Source organism: Balaenoptera borealis (genome assembly GCF_965194805.1).
Source record: "Balaenoptera borealis genome assembly, chromosome: 16".
NCBI lineage: Eukaryota > Metazoa > Chordata > Mammalia > Artiodactyla > Balaenopteridae > Balaenoptera > Balaenoptera borealis.
In genome coordinates, this window is record NC_138872.1 from 47,251,231 (window position 1) to 47,278,345 (window position 27,115).

The window sequence follows — 27,115 nt, forward strand, 5'->3', positions numbered from 1 at the left end:
CCTTCCTCATTCTCAAGTGAGGACGTCTCCCACATCATAAGGAGAACAGAAACTAGTCCCCTGGCAAGACCCCTCCCTCCATTTCCCTTCTTGCCACCTCCAGAGACAACTACAAGAGCCATCTTCCATTCCCCCCATTCAGAAGGGAGGGGTGTCCCATTAACCCTGTCTCCTCTTCAAGTTCCTCTCCTGTCTCTCCCTCTCCCTATCCCAGCAAGTTTCTCTTACAACTGCACTTAAGAAACCTGGAAGTGACCTGTCTAGTGCTAACAGGTGGAGCCACGCTGTCAGCAGGCCCTGCTTCTCCACTTCTCAGTGTGTGCCTTCCATTCTCAAGGTCACCTCAGGTCCAAGGTGGCTCCTGGAGCTCCAGCCATCACACCCCATATCCACATTACAGGCAGAAGGGAGGAGGAATGGGTAGAAAGGTCTGCCCATTAAGGAGCTTCCCTGAAAGTCTCATATGACATTTCTGCTGACGTGGGAGAACTTAGTGACGTGGCCATATATAGCAGCAAGGGAGGCTGGGAAATGTGGCTTTTCAAAGAGAAACACAATGGGTTTTCCAAGAACCACACTGCCCAGAGTTCTGTTATCAAGGACAAAGTACAAAATAAACACTGGAAAGCAACTAGAAATCTCTATGTATTGACTCCTAAAGGAAAGGTGGGGGGGTGATGAGGGAAGATGCTTGTATCAGTCAGGGTCCAAGCAGGAAGTAGACAGCTGACTCCACAGGGTCTGACTGAGTGAAGGCAGAGGTGTGGGCAGGGTTCTGGGGCTCATCCAGGGACTAGCAATGGTGGGCGGGGTGCCACTGCTGGTGGGAATCCCGAGGAACAAGGGCTGGAGGACATGTGGACAGCTGGGACCATGCAGGAGGCCCCACCCAGGAGCTACCGCCATAGAACACGCGGTCTGAGACAGCACTGTCGTAAGGTTCTCTTTGAAGACTGCTTCCCTCACCAGCTCCTCCTCCGTGCCCCATCTATCCTTTGCCAAACTTCCCAGTCTCCATGCCCAGCTCCCTGGGTGATGTGACTGACATCACACCTTCATCTTACATCTTTACATTATAGTTTTCTTCTGAGCTAGAAACCTAATTTCCAGATGCCCATCGGTCCTAATGTGGCCCCTCCCCAGGCATCCCAAATTCCATACGTGTCCAAACAAAGGTCCATGTGGCCCCGTCCCACTCCTCTTTTAACTTCATCAAAGGCATGGTCAACAGACTGCCTCTCAAGTTAGGAATTTGGGAGCCAACCTCAAACTCCTACCCTCTCTCTCCCTTCCCACAATTGGTCACCATGTCCAGTCATGTCTACGTCGTCCACATCTCTTGAGTGCCTGACACCTGCCATTCCCAGGACACACTGCCTTCGCTCACCTTCTTGCTCAGAGAAAACAGTCTGAGGGCCAGTCTTCCTGGCACAAGCCTCTCTCCTGCCCATCTTCCACACGGCTACTGGAAACCTCTTTTTAAATTAAATCCCATCTCACGTCTATGTCTGCTCACCGCTTGGGTAGATGAGGAGCAGAGCAGCTAAGACCATGGGCTCAGGGGTCAGATTGCCTCACTGGACTCCTGGCCTGAGCACTTCCTAGCTCTTTGACTTTGAGCAAGTTATTCAAGCCCTCTGTGGCTCAGTTGCTAGCCGGTAAAATGGGAATAATAGAACCTAGATCCTCACAGGGGTGCTATGAGGATGAGATGAAATAATATCCATAAAATGCTTAGACTATTGCCTGCTGCACAAAACATTTTCAATGAACGTTACCTATTTTTATAACCAAAATACTAAGTCCAAATTCATGAGCATGGTATCTCAGGCCCTTACGGTTGGGGCCTAACCTAGCCTCTTCACCCTTCTTTGTAACATCAACCTTTTTGCTACTCCATGAAGGTTCCCTGTCTCTTTCATGACTTTATATGAAATTACCATCAGCATTTCCATTTTATCTCCAACCTCATATTTTGCTGTGATAGTTATCTCTGTCATCTGATTTAGAAACATCCAAATATTTGATTTCTTAAATTTATAACTATCTAAGAGTATCAGTGCAAAGTCATTATACTATTTATAATGTACAAATAGATCTTAGCTCTTCTGAGGATGAAATATGGATATAAAACATTTAAGACTTTTATTCTGATTACCTATGAATATTCAAAAAGTTCCTGCAGGGACTTCCCTGGTGGCGCAGTGGTTAAGAATCCGCCTGCCAATGCAACGGACATGGGTTCGATCCCTGGTCTGGGAAGATCCCACATGCCACGGAGCAACTAAGCCCGTGCACCACAACTACTGAGCCTGCACTCTAGAGCCCACGCTCCACAACAAGAGAAGCCCCCGCAATGAGAAGCCCGCGCACCGCAACGAAGAGTAGCCCCCGCTCGCTGCAACTAGAGAAAGCCCGCGCGCAGCAACGAAGACCCAACGCAGCCAAAAATAAATTAATTAATGAATTAAAAAAAAAAAAAGTTCCTGTACATGGAAGTGGGTCACGGGGTGCATCCTGGTTTGGACACGTGTTAGATGAGGTGGCAGAAGTAGCAGCACCTCGAGAAAAGCACGATCTCAGGTCTAATGGTATCGGCTTAACGTATAGAAACGAAATCTAGCATCATTGTGAGCCCTCTGCTCTAAAATCAAAGGTCACCATGTTGTGGAACCAAAAAAAGTTCAAGTGAAGCGCTCAGGCCAATGAAACATTAAACAAGTGCACCTGCATTTCCACAGCAGATAATTCCGGTGGGATTTCATGTTGCTGTGGATACAGAGGGAGGAACAGCTCAAAGATACTTGTAAAGCAGGGAGGGATTAGAGTATCCAGGGAAATAAGTAAAAGCTATTGCGTTTCATTCCATGCTTCGGGAGGACAGCTACAAAATTAGGTCTGAGCATTCTTACCCTTCAAATAAAGAGGGTCACATTGCCAATTTATGGTGAACATGGTAAAAGAAACATAACACTTCTCATGTTGCTTACCCTTCTGAGCGGTAGAAACCTGTCAACCTGCCAGGTGAATGCTTATTATTTTTTATTTTTATGTTTTTGCTGATTTCTTTTTTTTGGGGGGGGGGCACATAACAAGGACAACCAAAGCAAGGGATTTAATTAACTGTTTTCATTAATGCTTTTATTTGAACAAATAATGTAGAGGGAAACTAATTATCCCATATCAGTCTAAATGTTACAATTTAATTTACTAAAATCTCTGTTTTCTGAATGGCTCAAGCATTGACAAAAATACTTGCCAACTGACAGTAAGTCCCAGCTCAAGATAGACATTTAACCTAACTGCATATGTGACTTGTCAAAGAATAACTCTGACTTAATTTGGTCTTAATGATACCACATAATTCCACAAAATTAATGATAAAATGATGGGATTTAAAAGTTAGGAGTTATGTGAACTTCCAGTAGGAGAGGAAAAATAGGGACAAAACAAATCAAAACAAAATATTTATTATGAGTAGAGAACCAGTTAAGAGAATCTACAGTTTTTCCTCGAAAAATGTTTAATTTCAGCAATATTTTTTCCGCTTAGATCACAAAAGAGACTTTTGGACAATGTCCTTGGTTACTGACTTCATTTTTGTTGTGTGAGTAAAAATGACACAGCAGCTGCACGCGTGGCTACAAAGCTGTCAGTAACAGCACACCCTGGCCTCTGGGGGAGACCAGAGGGGTAGGGGCATGTGGTCAAGGATTCTGAGCTATCAATAGAAGGGATGCAGTCAGTGTTCATGGGGTGGGTGCCATCTTCCACAGCTCCCCTGCTCGTGGAAGCCCCTGTAGGAACCGGGATAGAGCCCAGAGGAAGGGACCAACGAGCAAGTCTCTTTAGCCTGCCTGAGTCCAGCCTCGTGTCCTGGGGCAAGGATCTCTGATCAGCACTGGATCCAACAATAAGTAAAATCGCCTGCCTGGAGGGACCTCAGTGCTCTGTGGATTCTCCAGGGACCTGGCAGGGGAGGGGGCTGGTGGCCAGGGTAAAGGGGTTTGGGGGAGGGAGATTTGGGGATTCAGGATTTCAGATGAAAAACTTATGTATCTCTGCATGAAAGGAAAACATAAATCCTTACTGAAAAATAGAAAATGAGTGTAATGTTTGAAATGTCCACTGAAGAGATAAGAATAAAATTTGGGAGTTCTGGCAAAAAAGACCAAAATGAAATTGAGTTTTGCTTTATGTTTTAGGGGAAATGATTTATGATGTTTTCATCTCTATATACATGAAGTAAAAATGTCATACATTTATCCTTTGAGCATATAAATGTAAGATGTAAATACCAAGATGGCAGCTATGAGAGACAAGCTGGAAAGCCTTCGCACACAAGAGATGGCCAAGTACAAGACAAAACCGGTCATCCCACAGGACTGGAAAAACCAAGCATTATGGGAATTCAAAAGCAAGTGAGATCACTTCCGATCTTGAAGGATGAGGAAAGGTTTTATGCTTTGGGCAAATGCTGGCAGTTAGGAAGGCTTTATTGACACCATCAGGGCAGGTTTCCTCATGCTTGGCAGGTATATCTCCTTGGACCTTCATTCTCAATGGTGAATAGTTGAAGCATGAAGCTTTGTGAAATGCTTTCTACTAGGTCCAATTCAGCATGTAAATACTATGAACTTAGGGTAATGACTTCAGCTATGCAATGTTTAATGATACATTAATAATTATGCCTGGTAAGCCCTGAAGTAATGACGTGACTTAGAAGTTCTATAATTTGTTGAGAATTTAAAAATATGGTTTGGAAAACACAGCCCATAAAAACAGCTCAGTTACAATGAGCAATCAGAGGGGGAAATAGGTTTCCTCATAGATAAGACTGCCAAGTTTGAGGAAATGTCTACATAAATGGTTACTAAACCCGGCTGCATGTCAGAATTACCTGGAGAGTCTTAAAAATACAAATTCCTGAGGCCCACTCCAACCTGGTGAATTGTAACCACAGGAACAGGGGTCCAGGAAGCTGTCCTTTTATAACGACCACCTCCCCACCCTTACCCGCACCCCCAAAAGTAGCTGTGATGTACCGGATTGTAGAGTCTGGAATTTCCACAAACTGTTGCTTATATGGAAAGTTACTCCACCTTAACCCCGAGGTCTAGGAAGCTGATCCACAACATTTTTCTTCACCACAATTCTTAAAATCAAAACGGAAATGCAAGCAGTTTTTTCCAAGCCCATGCACCTTACCATGTGGCGAGTGTTCCTTTGAAAGGAACCCTCTTCAGAGAACTACACTTAGAGATAAAGTCTCTGCTCAGTAGGAGGCCTTGCCTAGTCTGGGTCTCACACAATGGCTCCAGGTGCGCCCTTTCCCCAAAGATCACGGCTCCGGGCACCTCTACGGAAGTCCCCTGGCTTACGTTTCCACCTAACATCAGATGTTGTAAGGCGGCGGGCGAGGGGTTTGACACCCCCTGACTCCCTCAGTGCGGTGTGGACTCCTCTGCCTGTTTGCACCTGGGTAAGAGAATCCAGTGGGCGGTGTCCTAGTCTGAGCCCTCCCTCTGCCGGGAGGAAGGTGACTGTTGGAGTCAGAGCTGAGGAGGGGTGGCGGGGGTGTGACCGAGGGTGTGCCGTGTCCTCTGCCTTTTGGGGAATGAGGCTGCACAGGAGAATTCCAGGAGGGCTCGTCGCGGTACAGACCTCCGGGCCCCATTCTCGGAGTTTCTGATGTGGCTGGTCTGGGGTTGGACCTGAGAGTTTGTATTTCTAACAAGTTCCCAGATGATGTCGGTGCTGGTGGTCCCGGGACAACACTGGGGAGAGAAAACTGAGAGGCTCCCAGGGGGCTGGGTGCTCAAGGAAGGAGGGTACAGTTTAGTATAAGTTTCTATGCAGGAAGCATATGATCCCATTAAATATTTGAGGGACCTGAGTAAAGACTGAACTTTTTGTCGTGGCCTTGTTTTTTTTTTTTTTTTTTTTTTTTTACTGCAGCAGAATTCCTGGGCTCGGGGTGGGGGTATAGCCAGAGTCCCCTAAGAATCACATGATAAACTCGAGGTTAGTGGCAGAACAGAGGTCACAAGGATGTCCAAATTCAGATTTGTAAACCATCCAAACATCAGAAAAGGACCCAAGAAACATCCAGAAGAAACACCCACAAGGCAGAGATGATCAGTTGAAGCTGCAGATGTAGCCATTGTGACTATGGACGTCTTTGGTCCAGAAGGCATCTGGGTCTCCCCCCGTCCAAGGAGACAGCCAAAAACTCTCTAGAGCCGGGCAGCTTTGCAACATGGACACATCACAGAGTGCTAGGCTGCTTGCTGGGTCCTCCTGACGCTAGACCAGAGGTGGTGGCCATTCTAACTGGACTCCAGGGGACCGTCTGTGCCAGGCGAGGCGCTCTCCCAGGAAGCAGGCGCGGACGCCTCAGGAAACGCCTCTGGTTCATCCCCAGTCCTTGGGGAAGAGGGCACCTCCCACATCATGACTCTCCAGGCAATTCCCTCACAACTGCTCAGCTCCCACCGGGATCTGGACATGCAAATGGCATTAGCGGGGAGGTGTCAGTCTAGCAAGAATTGAGTGCTAGGTCTTTCTAGGTGCTTTGCCTTCTTGCCAGTGTAGGAGGAGAGATCTTGGGTGCTTTCCCTGTTGCACAGGTGTGGAAACGATGGAGGTTCAGAGAGGTCAGATGGTCCACCTGGGCCCCAGCAGTAGTGGCAGAGAGCTGACTCTACTCCAACTCAGTGGTTCTCGGGCTCCCAAAACCGGCGTGAAAACACGGGTCCCAGCCTCCGGCCCCGGGTTTCCGATTCAGTCCTTACAGGGGGGCCTGTATCGGCACCTGCAACAGGTTCCCAGGCGGCGCTAAAGGTGAAAACTGCTGATCTAATTTCATCTCCATCCCGAAGGAGAAATCAAGTATTTGCCAAGACAGGCCCACTGTCCCTCTTTGTTCCAGCAGAGGTTTCTGGTGGAGCAGAGCACCTGGGTTCTCTCTAGAGCTGCCAGGACGCCCGGGAAGAGAGGTGGAGGGAGATCAGGAGACGCTCCCGACACAGTTTTCTCATCTGGCCTCGCTTCCCTCTGCCTTTGTCTAGACCCACGCCTTCGTTAAAGGGCAACTGTACGAACATCAAGAAAGGAGAACAAATGAAAGAAAGCGGGCTGGCGGTGGGCCCACCCACATCCCCTGCAAATGGTCCTCCCGTCCCATGCTTTCCTGCCTTCTCTGCCCGGGGTCTCCCCCTGACTGTGGCAGCTTGAGAGACAGGCTGGAAGCACAGCCCAGGGTGCCCAGATGGACGGGAACTGGTGGGTAAATACCTGACTTCCTCGGGCGCGGAGGGACCATTCCCAGCTGTGTCCTCAGAGGGGGTCCCGGCGGGACTGAGCCTCGTTGCCCATGGTGAGCCGAAGGCACATGATTTGGGGGCTTTGCTGGCGTTCCTGCCGGTCCCATCTCACCTGCTCGCTCAGGTAGTTCCCAGGGATCACCCCCAAATAAACTACTCGCACCAAATTCTTTGTTTTCAGCTTTTGCAGGACTGCAAGCCAAGACGGAGCCAATGTCGTCATTTGAAAATGACCTGATAGTAGAGGACAGAGGCTGAGCAGGCGAGTCTGTTACTGGCCCGTGTATGCGGTTTGTGTTTTGTGCGATCGTGAAGACAATTTGTAGAAAAAGCAGTATCTGTGAAACGCAATAAAACCAGGGATGCCTGTACATTTAAATACTGGAATCAGGTTAGGAAATGGGATGGTGATTAGGAACCAGGGACAGCTCCAGGTCAGTATTTTCTGGAGGCAGGACGTCAGGTCCTTCTGCGTGGGGAGGCTGAGCCTTTGAACCTGACATACTGCCCCACCCCTCTATTTCCCCCCTACCAGGCCATCAGAGGGGCCTCTGTATCAGCCCCGACAGGCCCCACTGTAATGCCAACATAACAAGATGGGGAGATGTGACCTGCCCCGTGGATCTCCACCTGTGCCCCGGGCACGTGCCACGGGCCTGGCCGCCACCCTGCAGTTCCCTGGTACCCAAAGGGTGACTGGGGTGAGCACACAGCCCTCAATTCATGTGGCAGAGGCCAACAGCATGGACAGCCACTAACCTGTTCATGGGCTTCAGCTCTGAGATCAGCACGTAAGCACTGACTACTTAATTAGTCACCTAATTAGTGACAAGCCACAACGAAGGCTTCAGACGTCCTCAGACAAAGGTAAAGATAAGAAGCCTCATTAAGCTGCAAGCGCTCGGCTGCTGCCGCCAGACCCCACAGCTGGGCCGGATGCTGTGTGGTCCTGTGCAGTCCGATAACATGCGTTCTGGTCCTCCAGCCACAACTGCAGCTTCACAAACGTGCCCTGTCGTTCCCAGCTAGTCTTAGTTACCTCGACACACCCACCAGATGAGGGATCAATGCCCAGGTCCAAAACTAGAAACTTCACCCTTTGGTGAGATGACTTGGTGGGTATTTTGAGATATCTCTTCCCGGGGGTGGAAGTGGAAGCCGAGGTGACGGTGGGTGGTTCCCGTGGACCAAAGTGCATCTTCTTCTAACCACCCAGCCTCGGCGGGATGCCACCCAGGGCTGCCTTCAGTCACTGTCATCCCAGGAGTCATTCATGAATTTTTCTAGCCCCGTTATAGGCTCCTCGAGAGATTATTTACATCAGAACTGAATTAGGAAAGATTTTAAAATAATGGAGTAAAAGGAACTGCTCCATAATTGGGAGTAAATAATATAATACACAAAGCATAGAGACGTACGAGCTGAAACAGAATCAAATAGTAACTGCTTCAGCTCAGTGACTTGACGCCCAAGACATAGGGAAGAAGCTGTTGTGAATAATTCTGGAAAATAAAATGTCTGTTTGGGACACTGACTGCGGCAGGGCCTGAGATTCTGTGTTTCTAATCAGCTCCCAGGCGATACCAATCCTGCTGGAGTCCAGACCAAACTTTTGAGTAAAAAGGACATAAGACGTAGGATGAGTCCATAGGCCCAGTTGCTACTCCTTTTTTGGTAGAGCATATTCATATTTCTTTTTTTAAAAATGATTTTGGAGTACTACTGTGGAAAGCCTGACATAGTCAAAGCATTACATTTGGGGAGTTCATCAGGTCCAGACCTGGTACACAAAGGGACTGGTAAAAATATGACCAGCTAAGCTGCGTGAAAAGAGGCCCCTTGCTTTCTGGAAAGAGCTTTCAGACTTCATTGCGAAGTTCTCCTTCGGGAAATAGCATTTCCTTGACAGATGACAGAAGCTCCCCTCCGGCCTTGGCTGTTGATCCAAGAATAGGGAGTTCCCTTTAGACCTCTGACATGGTCGGTGGAGTTCCTAGTGTGACAGTGCCCAGGGCTGGCAGGACCAGGGGGGCCCTGCCGTGACCCTCCCTCAGCAGAGGAGGAGGGCGGGACCACAGCACTGGTTGGTAGCAGAGGTGGGCTGATGACCAAGGCCAAGATCTTTCTGCCAGAAACCAATGTTTGGGGTTTTGAAGAGGTCTTATTAATAGAAGTACCAAGAAGGATAATGTACATGAAACGCCTACGGTGCCCAAGCCAACACCGTTCCGTCCCAAAGAGCCAGGCAGTCGAACAAACACGTGAGAACCACAGTTTAAAAATAGCTCAGGTCCATCACCTGAATGTCTTGGGCATGATGAGAAACACAGATAATTCACAGCAAAGTGTCTTAAGAGTTGCCTTTCCCCTCCAATTCACTGCCCTCTATTCCATAGGATGAGTGAAGGTTTCCTCCTCTATGCCCCCCACCCCAAGAAAGCTCCCCGGCCCTGGTTCTGTGCCTGCTGTCCTTCCCCCGCCCAGCCCCTGGTCCCCACCCAGGGGGCACACAGCCCGGCAAGGCAGGTGATGAGGGGAAAGGAGGCCAGGGTGTGTGTGCCCGCAGGGTGGGGCCTGGGAGCCTGAACACGCTCCCTCCTCTGCCCTCCATGGAGTTGCTTGGGTACAGCGCCCTCAGAAGACAGATGCACAAGACCCGGGGGTGGGGGGACAAATTAGCCAAGTCTCACCTCCACCCTGAATCACCCTGCACCCTCGCCCTTCTGCATCAGCTAGCCAGGGGCCTCAGGAGGGTCCATGGAGATTGCAGGAAGTCTAAGGGCAGGGCTGCCACTCAGCCCAGCGCTGGAATATTCACCAGGACCAGGAGGACACGGAGAACCACAGGGGGGTGCTGGTGTGTGTCCCTAGAAAACACCTGTCACTCATGTCACCAGGCACTGGAGGGCCCAGGAGGTCTTGCCCTTGTAAGGACAAAAAGAAGATGCAGGGTGACCCACAGGCCTGACAACCAGAAAAGAAAGTGTGTCCTCCGTACAGGTGTAACTGTAGACTGGGAGTAGCTGAAGACCAGACAGAAGGTTGTACTAGAAAACAAAACCCAAAACATCCCCCCAACACTCACACCCCACATGGAGCTTATATCCTGGTGTCTGTGTTAGTTGGTGACTTTGGGCAAATCACGTCAGCACCCCTAGTAGCACCGTGGCACTTGTGGAAAGAAGAGAATTTCTGCAAGGACTGCTTTTGGTGTCTTTGAAGAGGAGACCAAAGGTGTTTTGCAATTTTTTTTGCTTGTAAATAATATAAGAGCAAAGAGTTGTGTTTGTTTTGTCACCAGATGACAGGATGACCAGATTTTCTGGAAAAAGAGGCGGCTGTACTGGGCCTCAAATGGATTTTCCAGGAACTACAGTGCCCCCCAACTGAGTTTAATAATGCAGGGCATGAGCGTAGGAGGGCGATTTTCCTAAATCTTGCCTCCAAAATGTGGATTTAATCCTCACTGGAGGTCAGTGTTTGGTGAAAACTCTGTTTCTTCAATTTCATTCCAACTCAAATCATTTACAAAATTTAGTTCAAATGGCAGTTAAATTGGTAAAGTAAAATCTGCAGCAGGTTACTATGGTGACTGCTGATCTGAAATAATTAGAGAAAATAATGAGAGAACGATTTCCTCTCTTCAGGATTTGATATCCGTAAACTGATCCCGGTCTCTTTTTAGTGCACGTCATCTGTATAACGATGATAGAGAATTATGAGCACTTTAAAATGCTTTAAAAAGGCCTGTCTGATTGACGAATTTAATCAACCAAGTACTTATATCAAAATTTATACCTGTCTTTATTAAATCTAAGTTGATTCCACAAAAAGAAAATTATATGTGTATATCTTAATGTAATCATTTTAAAGAAGACATAATGACAAGATATATAGCTAAATTAAGATTTAAGATCTGTTTATGATAACTTCTTGACTACTGTAATTTCACAGCTCCACCCTGATCATTCATCTTCCAAAAGTGGCTGTACAGATTGCTGTTCAGAGTCTGAGGTGAAGAGACCTGTCAGAACAGGGAAAGCCCTCAAAATACAGAGTGGAATAGGCAGGAAAATGGAGATTCCTGGGTGCTTCTCAGGATTTCTTTCTTGCAATGAGAGATTGCTGTAGACTGACCACAGTATTTAAAGCCTGTGAACTTGGTTGCTAATTTCAATAAAGACAGGCGACTTATTTCTGGTTAACTAAGGGTGTGTTCTGGATAATTGAACAAATTGGCTGGAAAGTGAAAAAATCTTCGGTTACGTATGATGTCAAATGAGCAAAATAACCATCTGGGTTAGTTCGTCTCCATATCCACCAAGGACAAACACCTTCTAGGGGTCATTTCCTCCACGCTTTTCCTTGTCCGGAGGGAGGAGTCATGGCGGGGATGCCTTTCCCCATCTGCCACTCTCCTCTTAGCACCTACAGCTTTGAACAGTAGCTAAAGTTTCTCATGTGATCCTGAGCAAAAGATTTGGGAAAAACTGGATTCTCCTAACTTAGGAGTCTGTGGTTCTCCAAAGCCTGGGTCTTTGAAAACATCTAGAGACTTTTTACGAAATGAATGAGGAAGCTGGGTCTGAGAGAAGTCAGGCACACATCAAGGGTTCCATGCCAGTGGTGGCAATGCCAGGCCATGAACCCAAGTTCTTGGACAAAAACCCAGGGCTCTTCCTGTTAAAGAGAGGCTGAAATTCGCTGAGCAGATGGAGAGCTAATTGGGGGGGCTGAGAACCCTCAGGAATCACCTATGGGGAAAATGGGCTCTGCAAGGAAACTGTGCAGTGCTTTGAGGATAACAGAAAACACATCAAACAGCTGCACAGACCTCAGTTGTCCTGGGGAAATGTACTCTGTTCCCTGGCACCTGAAATGCAGGTGTTGAAGGAAAGGTCCTGGACTGTCTGCCACTTCTGAAGCCTATTTGTGATGCATACAGTCACAACTGGCCCCCAAACCTGCTTGATCACACAGAGCACCTGTTAAAATACAGGTTCCCAGGGCCCTCCATAGGAGTTTCTGCTTCTCTATGGCTGTGAGGTCTGGGAATCTACATCTTTAACAAATGTTCTAGGTGATTCTTATAATCCAGACAAAAAAGGGAAGCACCAGTATAGAATAGGGGCTGGAAAACTTCTTCTGGAAAGGGTCAGAGTGACCTATACTAGGCACTGCCAGCCAAACAGTCTCTGTCACGGCTACTCAAAGCTGCCGCTGTATCAACAAAACAGAGACAACACATAAATAAATGAACGTGACTGTGTTCCCATAAAGCTTTATTTACAAAAGCAGGTGGACCTGTTTTGACCTGGGGGGCTAGAGTTTGCCAACCCCTAATCTAGAATATTCCACTGATTCATTAATCCACATAGGCAACGTATGTGAGGTGGCAAAAAGCTCAAGTCTGTCCTTTCAAGGGATCCTCTCAGGTGTAGGAAGAGAAAGGTCCCTTTAAAAACAAACAAATAAAGTAAAACAACTCACCAAAATATCAATGTCTCTAGGAAGGAAATTCCAACACTGGACGCACCAACCACTACAATCTTGGCGTTGACAGTTATTTTAGGTTCCAACGTTAGTTTTCTGTTTGTATGGTTCAAGGCATAACTCAACTGGAAAAAAATACAAAGAGAAAAAGGGACTTGAGGAAAATGTAGCTGAGTCTGCATTCCCAAATTGGCAATTACTTAACCAGGATATTACCAGCAAATCAAACTGAAAAATGCCCCTGTGCAGCCCTGAGGAAATTTATGGGAAGTAATTTTTAAGAAATTAGTGTAAGAATATGGCAATATACCTAACACCTAGGCTGGTTCACATCAAAATACTTGATTTAGATCATTTTCGTCTTATTGTTGACAGATGTTTCATATAGAACCCAGGCCATCTATGACTAGAGATGATAAGGTAAATAATTCCCCAAGAAGACAGGCAAGTTGCTCCTTGAGAATCTGTAGTTTCATCAAAGGTCCCAATCTTTCCTTCTGTCCAAGGTTTGAACAATTAGATTACAGTAGCTGGGTGCCTGATGGAAGGTATTAACTCTCATTCAGTTCTGCATCCCTCACACAACACCTGGAGCACAGTAGGTGTTCAGTAATATTTATAGAATGACAAATGTGTTGAACGACAAAAGCATATTGGATGATAAGGATTGTTCAGTCTTTCAAATAACTTAGGGTCAGGGAGGACTCTTAGAAGCACAGAAAGTAACAGGTGATCATTTTAATGTCCATGTTTGAAAAAATTACCTGGATTGATTTGTTTGGTTACTTTCCTGCAGAGGCTTCAGTGGGAGCATGAAATGTACAAAGGAAGGTTTTACAAAGAGGTGGTGGGGTCGGTTTGTTTGTTTGTTTGTTTTTTGCCCACAATGCACAGCATGTGGGATCTGAGTTTCCCAACCAGGGATCGAACCCATGCCGCCTGCATTGGAAGCATGGACTCTTAACCACTGGACTGCCAGGGAAGTTGGGGTACTCTTAAAAGAATGTTGGATTGGGTCAGAAGACCTTGATTCTCTTTTTTAATTCATAAATTCAACACACATTTTTATTTGATGCTTCCTGTGTGTCTGGACAATAACAGGGTTTACAGCTGACTTCTCATCAGAAGCAATGGAGGACAGGAGTCAGTGGAACGACATCCACACCAATGTGTCCCACTCGCTCAAGTTCTCGTTACATTAGCATTAACTCACCCTCTAGGTCAGAGACCTTCAAATTCTAGTAGACCAAACCTATTTTTAATTTTCTTAAAATCCTGAGATACCAGGAGCTGGAAGTCCAGCGGGCTAATGGTAAAGTCCTATGGAAAGCTGGGCTCCCACCTACCTTCCAGTGCCTAAGGCAGCATGGGTGGGGTCACATGCTTTGCAATTTACCTGGCAACATATGTGATCTAGAGGATAAATCCCCTCTCTCTAGCTCGAGCTAGCCCAGCAACATGGAGGTAAAAAAATGTCTTGAGCCAAATAAGGTATTAATAGAAATTCAAAACAAAGTTCGGAGGTTTTAGACTCTCTCCATAATTAACATTGCTGGTGCCTCTCAGCATCTGTTCCACCCCCACTCCCACCTCTAATGAGACACACCGGGGATTTTGGAAAAGATTGAACCCACTCCCATCTTTAAGAGGGGGCTCTGGTTGACATAAACCAAGTTGCATAATCCCACCCTCCTTGCTCAACAATTGGCCCAGGATAGACACGTGACCTATGCTGGCCTAATCAGAGTGAAGCCCAGGACTTTCGTGTGATGGTTTAAGAAGAAAAGCCTCTTGCCTTCCAGATGGTACGAGGTGTAGATTGTGAAGCCTGAAATAGTACAGTCATCATGCCACCAAGAGGGAAACCATTCTGGGATGAAGCCCCAAGAGAATCACAAAGAAATAGAACAGGAATTCCTTTCAAATCCTACCTGAAGCCCATGCTACCTTTGGACTCTTCAGTTACATGAGAAATAAATATCAGTCAGCTATCAGTGCTGCATAACAAACCGCCCCAAAGTGCATTGGCTTAAAAAATTGCCATCTATTCTCACCCATGTAACTCTGAGTCAGCTGGAAGAAGGCTGATGTCAGCGGGATTCAGGTGGCTTTGGCTCCACTCTGCAGATTTCAGCTTAGCCTCACATCTCTCCTATCTTTTTTAATGAGAGAGAACTAGGTCTGTTCTTCTCATGGCAATGCAGAAGTGCAAGAAGGTAAGTGAAAATAAGAAATACTTCTTCAGCCTGGCCAAAGCAAGTCACACGGTGGAGCCCAACACCCATGAGGTGGGGAAGCAGACTCCCCTGTAGTGGGAGGAACCTCAAAGTCACACAGCAAGGGCACAACACAGGGAGGGAGGAAGAGCTGGGGAGAAAGACTGCAACCCACTGTGTTTCCTTGATTCTTTGGGTCAGTTTGATTCTTTTACATGCAACTAAAAACTTCCTAAACTGATAGACCTTCTAAATGACAATAATGAACATATCATCTGGGTGAAAGAGTATCTGTTCTTCAAATAAATGTCACTCTGATCCGCCCTATGAAAATTTCCCAGCACAGGCCAGTGAGGTATTCTGCGAGAAAACCAGTTAACACTGGTACATCCAGGTGCCAGTGTGTACTGTGTTCCCATTAATTTGCAAGACAAGCCTGGTAGCAGCAGATTGGGTCTGGTGGTTTAGAGTGAGGAAGATAGGAAGCATAAATGGTGGTATGAAGGCATGTAGTCACAAGTCTAATTAAGAGACTTAAGATGCAAGCATCTTCACAGAGGTCAGAACCCAAGATTCCTTCCATAGGAGGTATGTTCAGACATTCCCCTCTGCTGTCCGGAAGCATATACTAACACTGAAACATGGGCAGTAATGAAATTCCCTGGTAAAGAATTATACCCCATTTATGAAACAGTTCCTGAATCAATGATACAAAGGCACCCGGGGAACAGAACAGAATGGCTTTTGTTTCCCACACAATAGCTTTAACACCAACAGCTGCCAGGCCTCAGAAATCACCTTTCTAACCTCTGAATACACAAAGTGGCCTCGGGTGTCAAGAGTTAGCGTCAGTACCAACGGTGGTGGGTGTCTCAGGAGAGTGATCAGGCATCACAGTGGTTCTCACGAAACCCAATTTGGTGCCCAGGCTTTAATTAAAAACATATTCATCATTGGGTATGAAGAAGTGACCTGAAAAAGCCACATTTTTCTTTTGTTAAGATAGATGGTTTTTAAATACCTTGAAAAGAAATTCTTTCCAGCCTGGAAATATCTTTCAGTGACAACTGCAAATGAAGACGGCTTCTTCTGCTTTCAAAGGGTTTGTTTTGCCCATAAGCCGGAAGCTCGAGGCATTTTTGGAAGAAAGCAGAATATGTCCTTCCTTTATGTTCCTTCAAACTACAGGTTTTCCCAGTAAAGAAAAACAGGTATGGAAGACCCTCTGAGCCAAGCCAGCTTTTCCTTTTCTTGGTCTGAACATCTACCAAAAATGTCCCGTGCACTAGAGATCCTGTTTTAGATGTTTGTTTTTGTTTTTTATTTCCTTAACAGCAAACTAAAAATAAAAGCCGTATCTACTGACTCATATTTTATAGACAGAAATTAAATGTGCCTTGTAATAGTAAATTATCAAAGATGAAACAGAGGAGTCTCTGTAAGCTATTTAACTACATACCATACCAGTGATAATACGGGTGAGAAATCAGATTCTTACCTCCATATTCTTTGGAGACATTTATGCTTCTATTCTCCTAATGACACTAAGTTAGTATTTTTAGACAAACGGATGAGTTTAAATAGATCAACAGGTACCCCAGCAGGAAGGAATAGGCCATATATCATGTATAAGCTGACCTTTCAAGGCTGAAAGAAATGTTCCTTAAAATTGATTATGGCTCTCATAATAAGTTTAAAACACAAGCCTTAAGTTCCATCCCTGCGATGGAAGAAGAAAGAATGATAAAATGGGACTCCCTATTTGGAAATTCTAGAGCCAGGCTTGAGGTGTGGGGAGGGGAGGGAGTGTGGACGGTTCAGAGGGAAGTGACGATAAAGGTCAGGTGAGGGGGTTGTTGAGATGAGAAAATAGGGAACAGAAACGAGCACATGTTTAAATTTTAAGCTATTTATCTGTAATTTCCTATGAGCTTCTGAATTAGAACACCTTGTGCATGTGAGAGAGTCATTGAGCAGTTTGGTCCCTTTATTAATTCATCTGGTTTGTCTGCCGCCCTCCACCTAGACTGTTTGCTTTCTGAGGTCAGGGGCTATGTCTTTGTTTTTTTGAGGCATTCGTTTAGTTTTAGTTTAGTTTTGTTTTATCTGAACAATTCCTGCCACACATTTTTGGACATTTGGTAAATGCTGAAAGGACAGATATGCTGACTTTGCGTTCCGTGAGCCCTTCTTAAAGGGTGTTGACGTAATTTCTACTGATTCAGGTTATTTCTGTTGGTGCTTTTCCAGTGGCTTACATGACAAACAAATGATTTAGATATAATGAGAAGTACTTAGGATTAAATTTGATCTTTTTAGTAAAAATGATAGTGACGTACATGCTCAGGTGAGTTTATGCTGTGATTCACATACATTTATCAAGAGACCTTAAAGACACAGTTTTGAGTTTTATGCATGTTTGTTAACTGTTCTGTGTGTACAAAAAGAAACATTAGTCAAAGTATAATTTTATCTGATACACACAGACCTGAGTTCTGTGTTTCCATATCTGGTTTAGTTTTTCTCATGCACTTAGAATGAGTTAGAATGACAACAAAAGCAGTATTAAAACTCGGTTTCAATAATAGATCCAAAATCAGAAGTTGCTAAAATTATAAATAGGCCATTAAACTAGAAAGCAGTCAAAATAACTACAAATGATCCTACATAATAAACCCAATTCATACTAAAATGGGACATGACAGCGTCTACGGTGAATTTTTTCTAATGATACCCTTTCGTTTGGGGGTCACATTCAACCTCCAGGATCATTGGACTGGGCATCATTAGCCCAGTCCAAACAAGGGACTGTTTTCTTAACTCTGCTACTGGTTGAAATTCTGAGCCTCTTTTCCTTAAACATCAGTTTCCTCAGGTGTAAAATGGAAGTAAATTACACAAACCTCTGCCTTCCTCAGCAGGCAAACATGGGAACTATTCATTAAAAAACGTCTACAAATACTTGGAGCTTTTCAGGCAAAGATGTTACACAAGGTAAAATTGCACATCCTCTCTCGCATCTGCAATATGAAAGGCAAATCTTCGAAAAACACGTTTTAAAAGGGCGAAACAAGGAGCTCCATTTTCAGCTCCACACCCATGTGTATGTATTTTTTCTTCTAGAAAGCTTCCAAAGACTTCAAAGGGAGCTCTGTCCAGGCAAGAAAATGGAAGATGGAGAGATTCAAAGCCCTTAGAAATAGAATTTCTGAAATTCTTAATAAGCCTATTTTTGCTTTATAAATGTAATTTTTTCTCCTTACACTTTTTCATTCTCTCTCTTCTTTTTGAGAAGCTCCCCTTTCCCCAATTTGATCAAAACAAATAATGACAGGTTGACAGCGCTATAAATATCAGTGTCAGTTTCAGAGTTCAAAGTAAACAAATTGACCTCTTGGGGGCAAAGTATTGCAATATTTACCAAATACATAAAGAGTAGGGAGATACAGACATGTAAACAAGAACCAATAAGTCGGGCATCTCTTCCACAGACACAAAATGCAATTTTGAAAAACCTTTCTGCTAAAATCATTAAAAGGGCTCAAAACTACGATAGGAACGCCATCACCTCTGTCCTAGCAGAGCATGAGGAGGCAGTCAAGACAACACCATGGTTTTGAGCCTCGTTTTCTGAAGGATTCCTTTAACCTTCCTCTTTGTTAGGTTATGGGGAGCTCCTAACACTTCTTGCAGCTCCAGCACGTGGGGAAAATGCACACTGTTCTGTCTCTGGCATCTGCTGAGAGTGACAATGACTCAAGGACCCTTTGAGTCATTGTCAGAGGTGATAGGTGAGGTGATAGGCTTACTCTCCTATCACGGGCAGGAGTGTACTCAAAACCGTGCAACGTGGGCCAAAGGGTGGGCTGGGGTTCCTGCAGCATCCCCACCATTGCACCAGGCACAAGCTAGGCACACAGTAAAGTTTGGGAAGTGAATGAGGCACTAATTTGGTCTCTGCAAAATTATTAGTAACCCTACCCACGAAGAATTCTTATTTCTTTAAAGAACTATAATACCTTTAGTTCCTTTACATTCTTCACATTATCCCAGGCAAACAGTGGGAGCTTGAACCCTAGCTAAAGAAGAGGGTCCTGTTTCAGTTAGGGTTGGGCTTGGCTGCATACAACAGAAAATGCAGCTTAAACAGAAAACAGTAGCTTTAACAGGATAGAAGATAATTTCTCACTTATGCAAAAGAAATCTGGAAATACATAATCCAGGGCTACTGAGGCAGAGCCAGACTTCTACCTGCCTAACTCCCCATCCTAGTGCTTGGCTTCCATCCTCAAGGATGGCCTAGGATGGCTGCCGGAGATCCAGATATCACGTCCTCATTCCAGGGAGCAGGAAGGAGAAGGAAGGAAAGAAAAAAGGGCCTTCCTTCCAGTGAGCCACGCCCTTTAAGCAGCCATCTCAGAATTCCCATTCCAACTACTTCTACTTCCAGCTCAGTGGCCAAAATTGAGTCATATGGTCATGCCAGATGCAAGGGAGGCTGGGAAACATATTCTCTTAGTTGGGTGCATTGCTGCCTTGCACAAAATTGAGATCTCTTTACTAAGGCTAAAGGGAGGAATGGATATTGGGGGCAATTCATGGTCTTTGCTGTTGTTCCTTAAGCCTCTATAATTCAATGAGTAAATTTCTTTAACTTGCATTTTGCTTATATTTTTCTTATCAACTTCATCTGTCCCAATCCCTCCTACACCCATATTCCCAACCTGGCTATTATCATTATTTTGCAAACGTTTTTAAAAGTTCAAATTATTGCCACCCCATGACAATCACTGGCAACCATTCTTATACATTTATATGTGGGGGAAAAAGGTGTTTTAGAAGTTGAGTGACTTTACTGGATTTCGTCAGGTCTAGGATGCACATTTTTTCCACATTAGCATCCCTGAAATCAGCCTCACGGTCAATGTCACCTTAGCCGTTGGGATTGGCCAGGTAGCAGCAGTGACACAGTTGTCCTTTCCTGGGCACAGGTGACTTGGTCAAGGCTGTTCACTGTCATCATCTCCGGAGAGTCATGTGCATTATGGGACAACATGTGTTGAGTTTAACTGCTGCTGACAACGCCTTCAAAAAGATTACAGCATGATTTGGCATCGAAATGAACACTTATTATGTTCCCAGGAAGGCCCAGAAACCGAGCGGCAGGGTGCAAACTTGATATTAATGAAGCAAATATTAGTCATTGGAGGGAATGGCTGTAATTCCATATTTTCTTGCAATGAAACAATCGAATGCTTTACAGGAACAAATCAGGGATGATAGATACCTACAAGCAGACGAAGCTGTGTCACATTTTGTTACCGAGACACATGCAAAAGTTTTTTTCCCATCACGCAGCAAACAATGCAATTGAAGGGTACGTAAATTGGCTCTCCTCTCTGAATAGATAAAAGAAATTTCAAAGCAATAAGACATATGACTGATTCATATTCTGTTCAGGGCTCTTATTAAGACATTGTGTCACAGTTTAATTGGCCATGTTTTTTTCTTAATGGTACATAAAGTAAGGGTCCATCTAATAATAATGGCATCTTAGATTTAATAAAGGTGATGAAATTCACTTGTTTTTAATTAGATAACAGCCTGAACAAGTAGTTATATAATCATTGAAAATATGGTTATTTGACGTAATACTCGAGCATGGGCAAGGGAGACCCGCTGTTGGCTTTTCAGGGACACAATGACTCACTGATTCCCAATGTGGGGATGCTAGCACGGGTGCCAGGATAACCTCAAGTGGCTCCACATCCCTCCCCTTCCCACCTGGAGTGGTGCCAAGTGTTTAGAAATGTCCTCTGTGCCCCGCATCACACCCAGCAAATCCTGTCTGTTAGGGTTCAGCTATTTGGCTACCTCCAGGTATCACTGTCAATACAGAGTCAGCCAAAAACTGGAGAAATGACCTCCCTGGGGTGAACAGACAGCAAAAGGCAGGGAGAAAGCAAATCCATGGCAGGGAAATGGTTTGCAGAATCAATGACAAATTACTATTATGTTATATCTGTGTCTCTTAAAAAAAGCTCATTGACTTAGCATGTAGTTGCCTAACCATTCTCAAAAGCTCATTGACTTAGCATGTAGTTGCCTAACCATTCTCAACTTCTATAGCCCTATGAAGGACCCATTTTTAATGAAATGAAATGAAGGTGTGGCCTCAAAGGTTTGGAAAACACTCAAATTCAAAAGCGATGAAAGGCATTCTTCCTGTTAAATAATGCCCTTCCTAAATGATAGCATTTTCCTACAGGTATCCAAGGATAAAAATGGTCCTGTATATATTAAATACAAAATGCATATATGCCGGGGGGGATCTTCAAAATGGCGGAGGAGTAAGACATGGAGATCACCTTCCTTCCCACAGATACGTTAGAAATACATCTACATGTGGAACAACTCCTACAGAACACCTACTGAACGCTGGCAGAAGACCTCAGACTTCCCAAAAGGCAAGAAACTCCCCACATACCTGGGTAGGGCAAAAGAAAAAAGAAAAAACAGAGACAAAAGAATAGTGATGGGACCTGTACCAGTGGGAGGGAGCTGTGAAGGAGGAAAGGTTTCCACACACTAGGAAGCCCCTTCACTGGCAGAGACGGGGGGTGGGTGGGGGGAAGCTTCGGAGCCACGGAGGAGAGCGCAGCAACAGAGGTGAAGAGGGCAAAGCGGAGAGATTCCCACACAGAGGATCGGTGCCGACCAGCACTCACCAGCCCAAGAGGCTTGTCTGCTCACCCGCCGGGGCGGGCGGGGGCTGGGAGCTGAGGCTTAGGCTTCGGAGGTCGGATCCCAGGGAGAGGGGTGGGCGGCATGAACACAGCCTGAAGAGGGATAGTGTGCCACAGCTAGCCAGGAGGCAGTCTGGGAAAAAGTCTGGAACTGCCTAGGAGGCAAGAGACCATTATTTCAGGGTACACGAGGAGAGGGGATTCAGAGCACTGCCTAAATGAGCTCCAGAGATGGGCACGAGCCGCGGCTATCCACAAGGACACCAGAGATGGGCATGAAACGCTAAGGCTGCTGCTGCAGCCACCAAGAAGCCTGTGTGCAAGCACAGGTCACTATCCACACCTCCCCTCCTGGGAGCCCGTGCAGCCCGCCACTGCCAGGGTCCCATGATCCAGGGACATCTTCCCCGAGAGAACACACGGCGCGCCTCAGAATTTTGCAGCGTCACATTGGCCTCTACCACCGCAGGTTCGCTCCGCATTCCATACCCCTCCCTCCCCCAAGGCCTGAGTGAGCCAGAGCCCCCGAATCAGCTGCTCCTTTAACCACCTCCTGTCTGGGCAAAGAACAGACAGCAGAGGGTGACCTACACCCAGAGGCGGGGCCAAATCCAGAGCTGAACCCCAGGAGCTGTGCAAACAAAGAAGAGAAAGGGAAATCTCTCCCAGCAGCCTCAGGAGCAGTGGGTTAAATCTCCACAGTCAACTTGATATACCCTGCATCTGTGGAATACCTGAATCGACAATGAATCATCCCAAAATTTGAGGAGGTGGACTTTGGGAGCAACTGTAGACTTGGAGTTTGTTTTCTGCATATAATTTGTTTCTGGTTTTATGTTTATCTCAGTTTAGTATTTAGAGCTTATTGTCATTGGTAGATTTGTTTATTAATTGGGTTGCTCTCTTCCTTTATTTTTATATATATATTTTTTTTCCTTTTTCTTTTTTTTTTTTTTTAATTTTACACTTTATTTATTTTTGGCTGTGTTGGGTCTTCGTTTCTGTGCGTGGGCTTTCTCTAGTTGCGGCGAGTGGGGGCCACTCTTCATCGCGGTGCACGGGCCTCTCACTGTCGCGGCCTCTCTTGTTGAGGAGCACAGGCTCCAGACGCGCAGGCTCAGTAGTTGTGGCTCACAGGCCCAGTTGCTCCGCGGCATGTGGGATCTTCCCAGACCAGGGCTCAAACCCATGTCCCCTGCATTGGCAGGCAGATTCTCAACCACTGCGCCACCAGGGAAGCCCACCATTTTCTTCTTTTGTGAATGTGTATATGTATGCTTCTTTGTGTGATTTTGTCTGTATAGGTTTGCTTTTACCATTTATCCTAGGGTTCTGTCTGTCCGGTTTTTTGTGTGTTTTGTTTTGGTTTTTTTTTTTAGAATAGTTTTTAGCACTTGTTATCATAGGTGGATTTGTTTATTGGTTTGGTTGCTCTCTTCTTTCCTTTCTTTTTTGAAATTACTTTATTTTTATTTTTTATTTTTATTTATGGCTGTGTTGGCTCTTCGTTTCTGTGCGAGGGCTTCCTCTAGTTGCGGCAAGTGGGGGCCACTCTTCATCGTGGTGCGCGGGCCTCTCATTATCACGGCCTCTCTTGTTGTGGAGCACAGGCTCCAGACGCGCAGGCTCAGTAATTGTGGCTCATGGGCCTAGTTGCTCCACGGCATGTGGGATCTTCCCAGACCAGGGCTCGAACCCGTGTCCCCTGCATTGGCAGGCAGATTCTCAACCACTGCGCCACCAGGGAAGCCCTGAAATTACTTTTTCATTTTAATAATTATTTTTTATTTTAATAAGTTTATTTATTTTATTTCTTTTTTCTTTCTCTTTCTTTCTTTTTTTTTCTCCCTTTTCTTCTGAGCCGTGTGGCTGACAGGGTCTTGGTGCTCTGGCCAGGTGTGAGGCCTGAGTCTTTGAGGTGGGAGAGCCAAGTTCAGGATATTGGTCCACCAGAGACCTCCCGGCCCCATGTAATATTAACTGGTGAGAGCTCTTCCAGAGATCTCCATCTCAACACTAAGACCCAGCTCCACTCAACGAACAGCAAGCTACAGTGCTGGACACCCCATGCCAAACAACCAGCAAAACAGGAACACAACCCCACCCATTAGCAGAGAGGCTGCCTAAAATCATAATAAGTTCACAGACACCCCAAAACACAACACCGGATGTGGTCCTGCTCACCAGAAAAACAAGATCCAGCCTCATCCACCAGAACACAGGCACCAGTCCCCTCCACCAGGAAGCCTACACAACCCACCAAAACAACCTTACCCACCAGGGGCAGACACCAAAAACAATGGGAACTACGAACCTGCAGCTGCGAAAAGGAGACCCCAAACACAGTAAGTTAAGCAAAATGAGAAGACAGAGAAATACACAGCAGATGAAGGAGCAAGGCAAAAACCCACCAGACCTAACAAATGAAGAGGAAATAGGTAGTCTACCTGAAAAAGAATTCAGAGTAATGATAGTAAAGATGATCCAAAATATTGGAAATAGAATGGAGGAAGTACAGAAACGTTTAACAAGGACCTAGAAGAACTACAGAGCAAACAAACAATAATGAACAACACAATACATGAAATTAAAAATTCTCTAGAAGAAACCAATAGCAGGATAACTGAGGCAGAAGAACGGATAAGTGACCTGGAAGATAAAATAGTGGAAATACCTACTGCAGACCAGAATAAAGAAAATAGAATGAAAAGAATTGAGGACAGTCTGAAAGACCCCTGGGACAACATTAAACGCACCAACATTTGAATTATAGGGGTCCCAGAAGAAGAAGAGAAAAAGAAAGGGACTGAGAAAATATTTGAAGAGATTATAGTTGAAAACGTCCCTAATATGGGAAAGGAAATAGTCAATCAAGTCCAGGAGGCACAGAGACCCATACAGGATAAATCCAAGGAGAAACACACCAAGACACATATTAATCAAACTATCAAAAATTAAATACAAAGAAAAAATATTAAAAGCAGCAAGGGAAAAGCAACAAATAACATACAAGGGAATCCCCATAAGGTTAACAGCTGATCTTTCAGCAGAAACTCTGCCAGCCAGAAGAGAGTGGCAGGACATATTTAAAGTGATGAAAGGGAAAGATCTACAACCAAGATTACTCTACCCAGCAAGGATCTCACTCAGATTCTACAGAGAAATTAAAACCTTTACAGACAAGCAAAAGTTAAGAGAATTCAGCACCACCAAACCAGCTTTACAACAAATGCTAAAGGAACTACTCTAGGCAGGAAACACAAGACAAGGAAGAGACCTACAATAATAAACCCAAAACAATAAAGAAAATGGTAATAGGAACATACATTTCGATAATTACCTTAAATGTAAATGGATTAAATGCTCCAACCAAAAGACATAGACTGGCTGAATGGATACAAAAACAAGACCCATATATATGCTGTCTACATGAGACCCACTTCAGACCTAGGGACACATACAGACTGAAAGTGAGGGGAAGGAAAAACATATTCCATGCAAATAGAAATCAGAAGAAAGCTGGAGTAGCAATTCTCATATCAGACAAATTAGATTTTAAAATAAAGACTATTACAAGAGACAAAGAAGGACACTACATAATGATCAAGGGATCAATCCAAGAAGAAGATATAACAATTGTAAATATTTATGCACCCAACATAGGAGCACCTCAATACATAAGGCAAATACTAACAGCCAGAAAAGGGGAAATTGACAGTAACGCAATAATAGTAGGGGACTTAAACACCCCACTTTCACCAATGGACAGATCATCCAAAATGAAAATAAATAAGGAAACACAAGCTTTAAATGATACATTAAACAAGGTGGACTTAATTGATATTTATAGGACATTCCACCCAAAAACAACAGAATACACTTTGTTCTCAAGTGCTCATGGAACATTCTCCAGGATACATCATATCTTCGTTCACAAATCAAGCCTTCGTAAATTTAAGAAAATTGAAATCATATCAAGTATCTTTTCTGACCACAATGATATGAGACTAGATATAAATTACAGGAAAAAAAAAATCTCTCAAAAATAAAAAAAAAAATAAATCTCTAAAAAAATCTCTAAAAAATCTCTAAAAATCTCTAAACACATGGAGGCTAAATATACTACTAAATAACCAAGAGATCACTGAAGAAATCAAAGAGGAAATCAAAAAATACCTAGAAACAAATGAAAATGAAAACACAACAACCCAAAACCTATGGGATGCAGCAAAAGCAGTTCTAAGAGGGAAGTTTATAGCAATACAATCCTACCTCAAGAAACAAGAAAAATCTCAAATAAACAACCTAACCTTACACCTAAAGCAATTGTAGAAAGAAGAACAAAAAAAAAAAACCCCAAAGTTAGCAGAAGGAAAGAAATCATAAAGATCAGATCAGAAATAAATGAAAAAGAAATGAAGGAAACGATAGCAAAGATCAATAAAACTAAAAGCTGGTTCTTTGAGAAGATAAACAAAGTTGATAAACCATAAGCCAGATTCATCAAGAAAAAAAGGGAGAAGACTCAAATCAATAGAATTAGTAATGAAAAAGGAGAAGTAACAACTGACACTGCAGAAATACAAAGGATCATGAGAGATTACTACAAGCAACTATATGCCAATAAAATGGACAACCTGGAAGAAATGGACAAATTCTTAGAAAAGCACAACCTTCTGAGACTGAACCAGGAAGAAATAGAGAATATAAACAGACCAATCACAAGCACTGAAATTGAAACTGGGATTAAAAATCTTCCAACAAACAAAAGCTCAGGACCAGATGGCTTCACAGGTGAATTACAGCAAACATTTAGAGAAGAGCTAACACCTATCCTTCTCAAACTCTTCCAAAATATAGAAGAGGGAGGAACACTCCCAAACTCATTCTACGAGGCCACCATCACCCTGATACCAAAACCAGACAAAGATGTCACAAAAAAAGAAAACTACAGGCCAATAACACTGATGAACATAGATGCAAAAATCCTCAACAAAATTCTAGCAAACAGAATCCAACAGCACATTAAAAGGATCATACACCATGATCAAGTGGGGTTTATCCCAGGAATGCAAGCATTCTTCAATATACACAAATCAATCAATGTGGTAAACCATATTAACAAATTGAAGGAGAAAAAACATGATCATCTCAATAGATGCAGAAAAAGCTTTCGACAAAATTCAACACTGATTTATGATAAAAACAATCCAGAAAGCAGGCATAGAGGAAACTTATCTCGACATAATAAAGGCCATATATGACAAACCCACAGCCAACATCGTCCTCAATGGTGAAAAAGTGAAACCATTTCCACTAAGATCAGGAACAAGAC

At 44.5% G+C, this 27,115-nt stretch overlaps 1 protein-coding gene across 2 annotated transcripts in view; it reads right to left on the bottom strand.

Moving 5' to 3' along the window:
* Positions 1-27,115, bottom strand: part of CFAP61 (cilia and flagella associated protein 61) — a 258,593-nt gene that overhangs the window by 93,614 nt on the left and 137,864 nt on the right. For both annotated transcript variants that reach the window (XM_082359538.1, XM_082359537.1), the window contains one exon: positions 12,816-12,943. In XM_082359538.1, the coding sequence (XP_082215664.1) occupies positions 12,816-12,943 (128 nt within the window). The remainder of the gene's footprint in view (positions 1-12,815; positions 12,944-27,115) is intronic.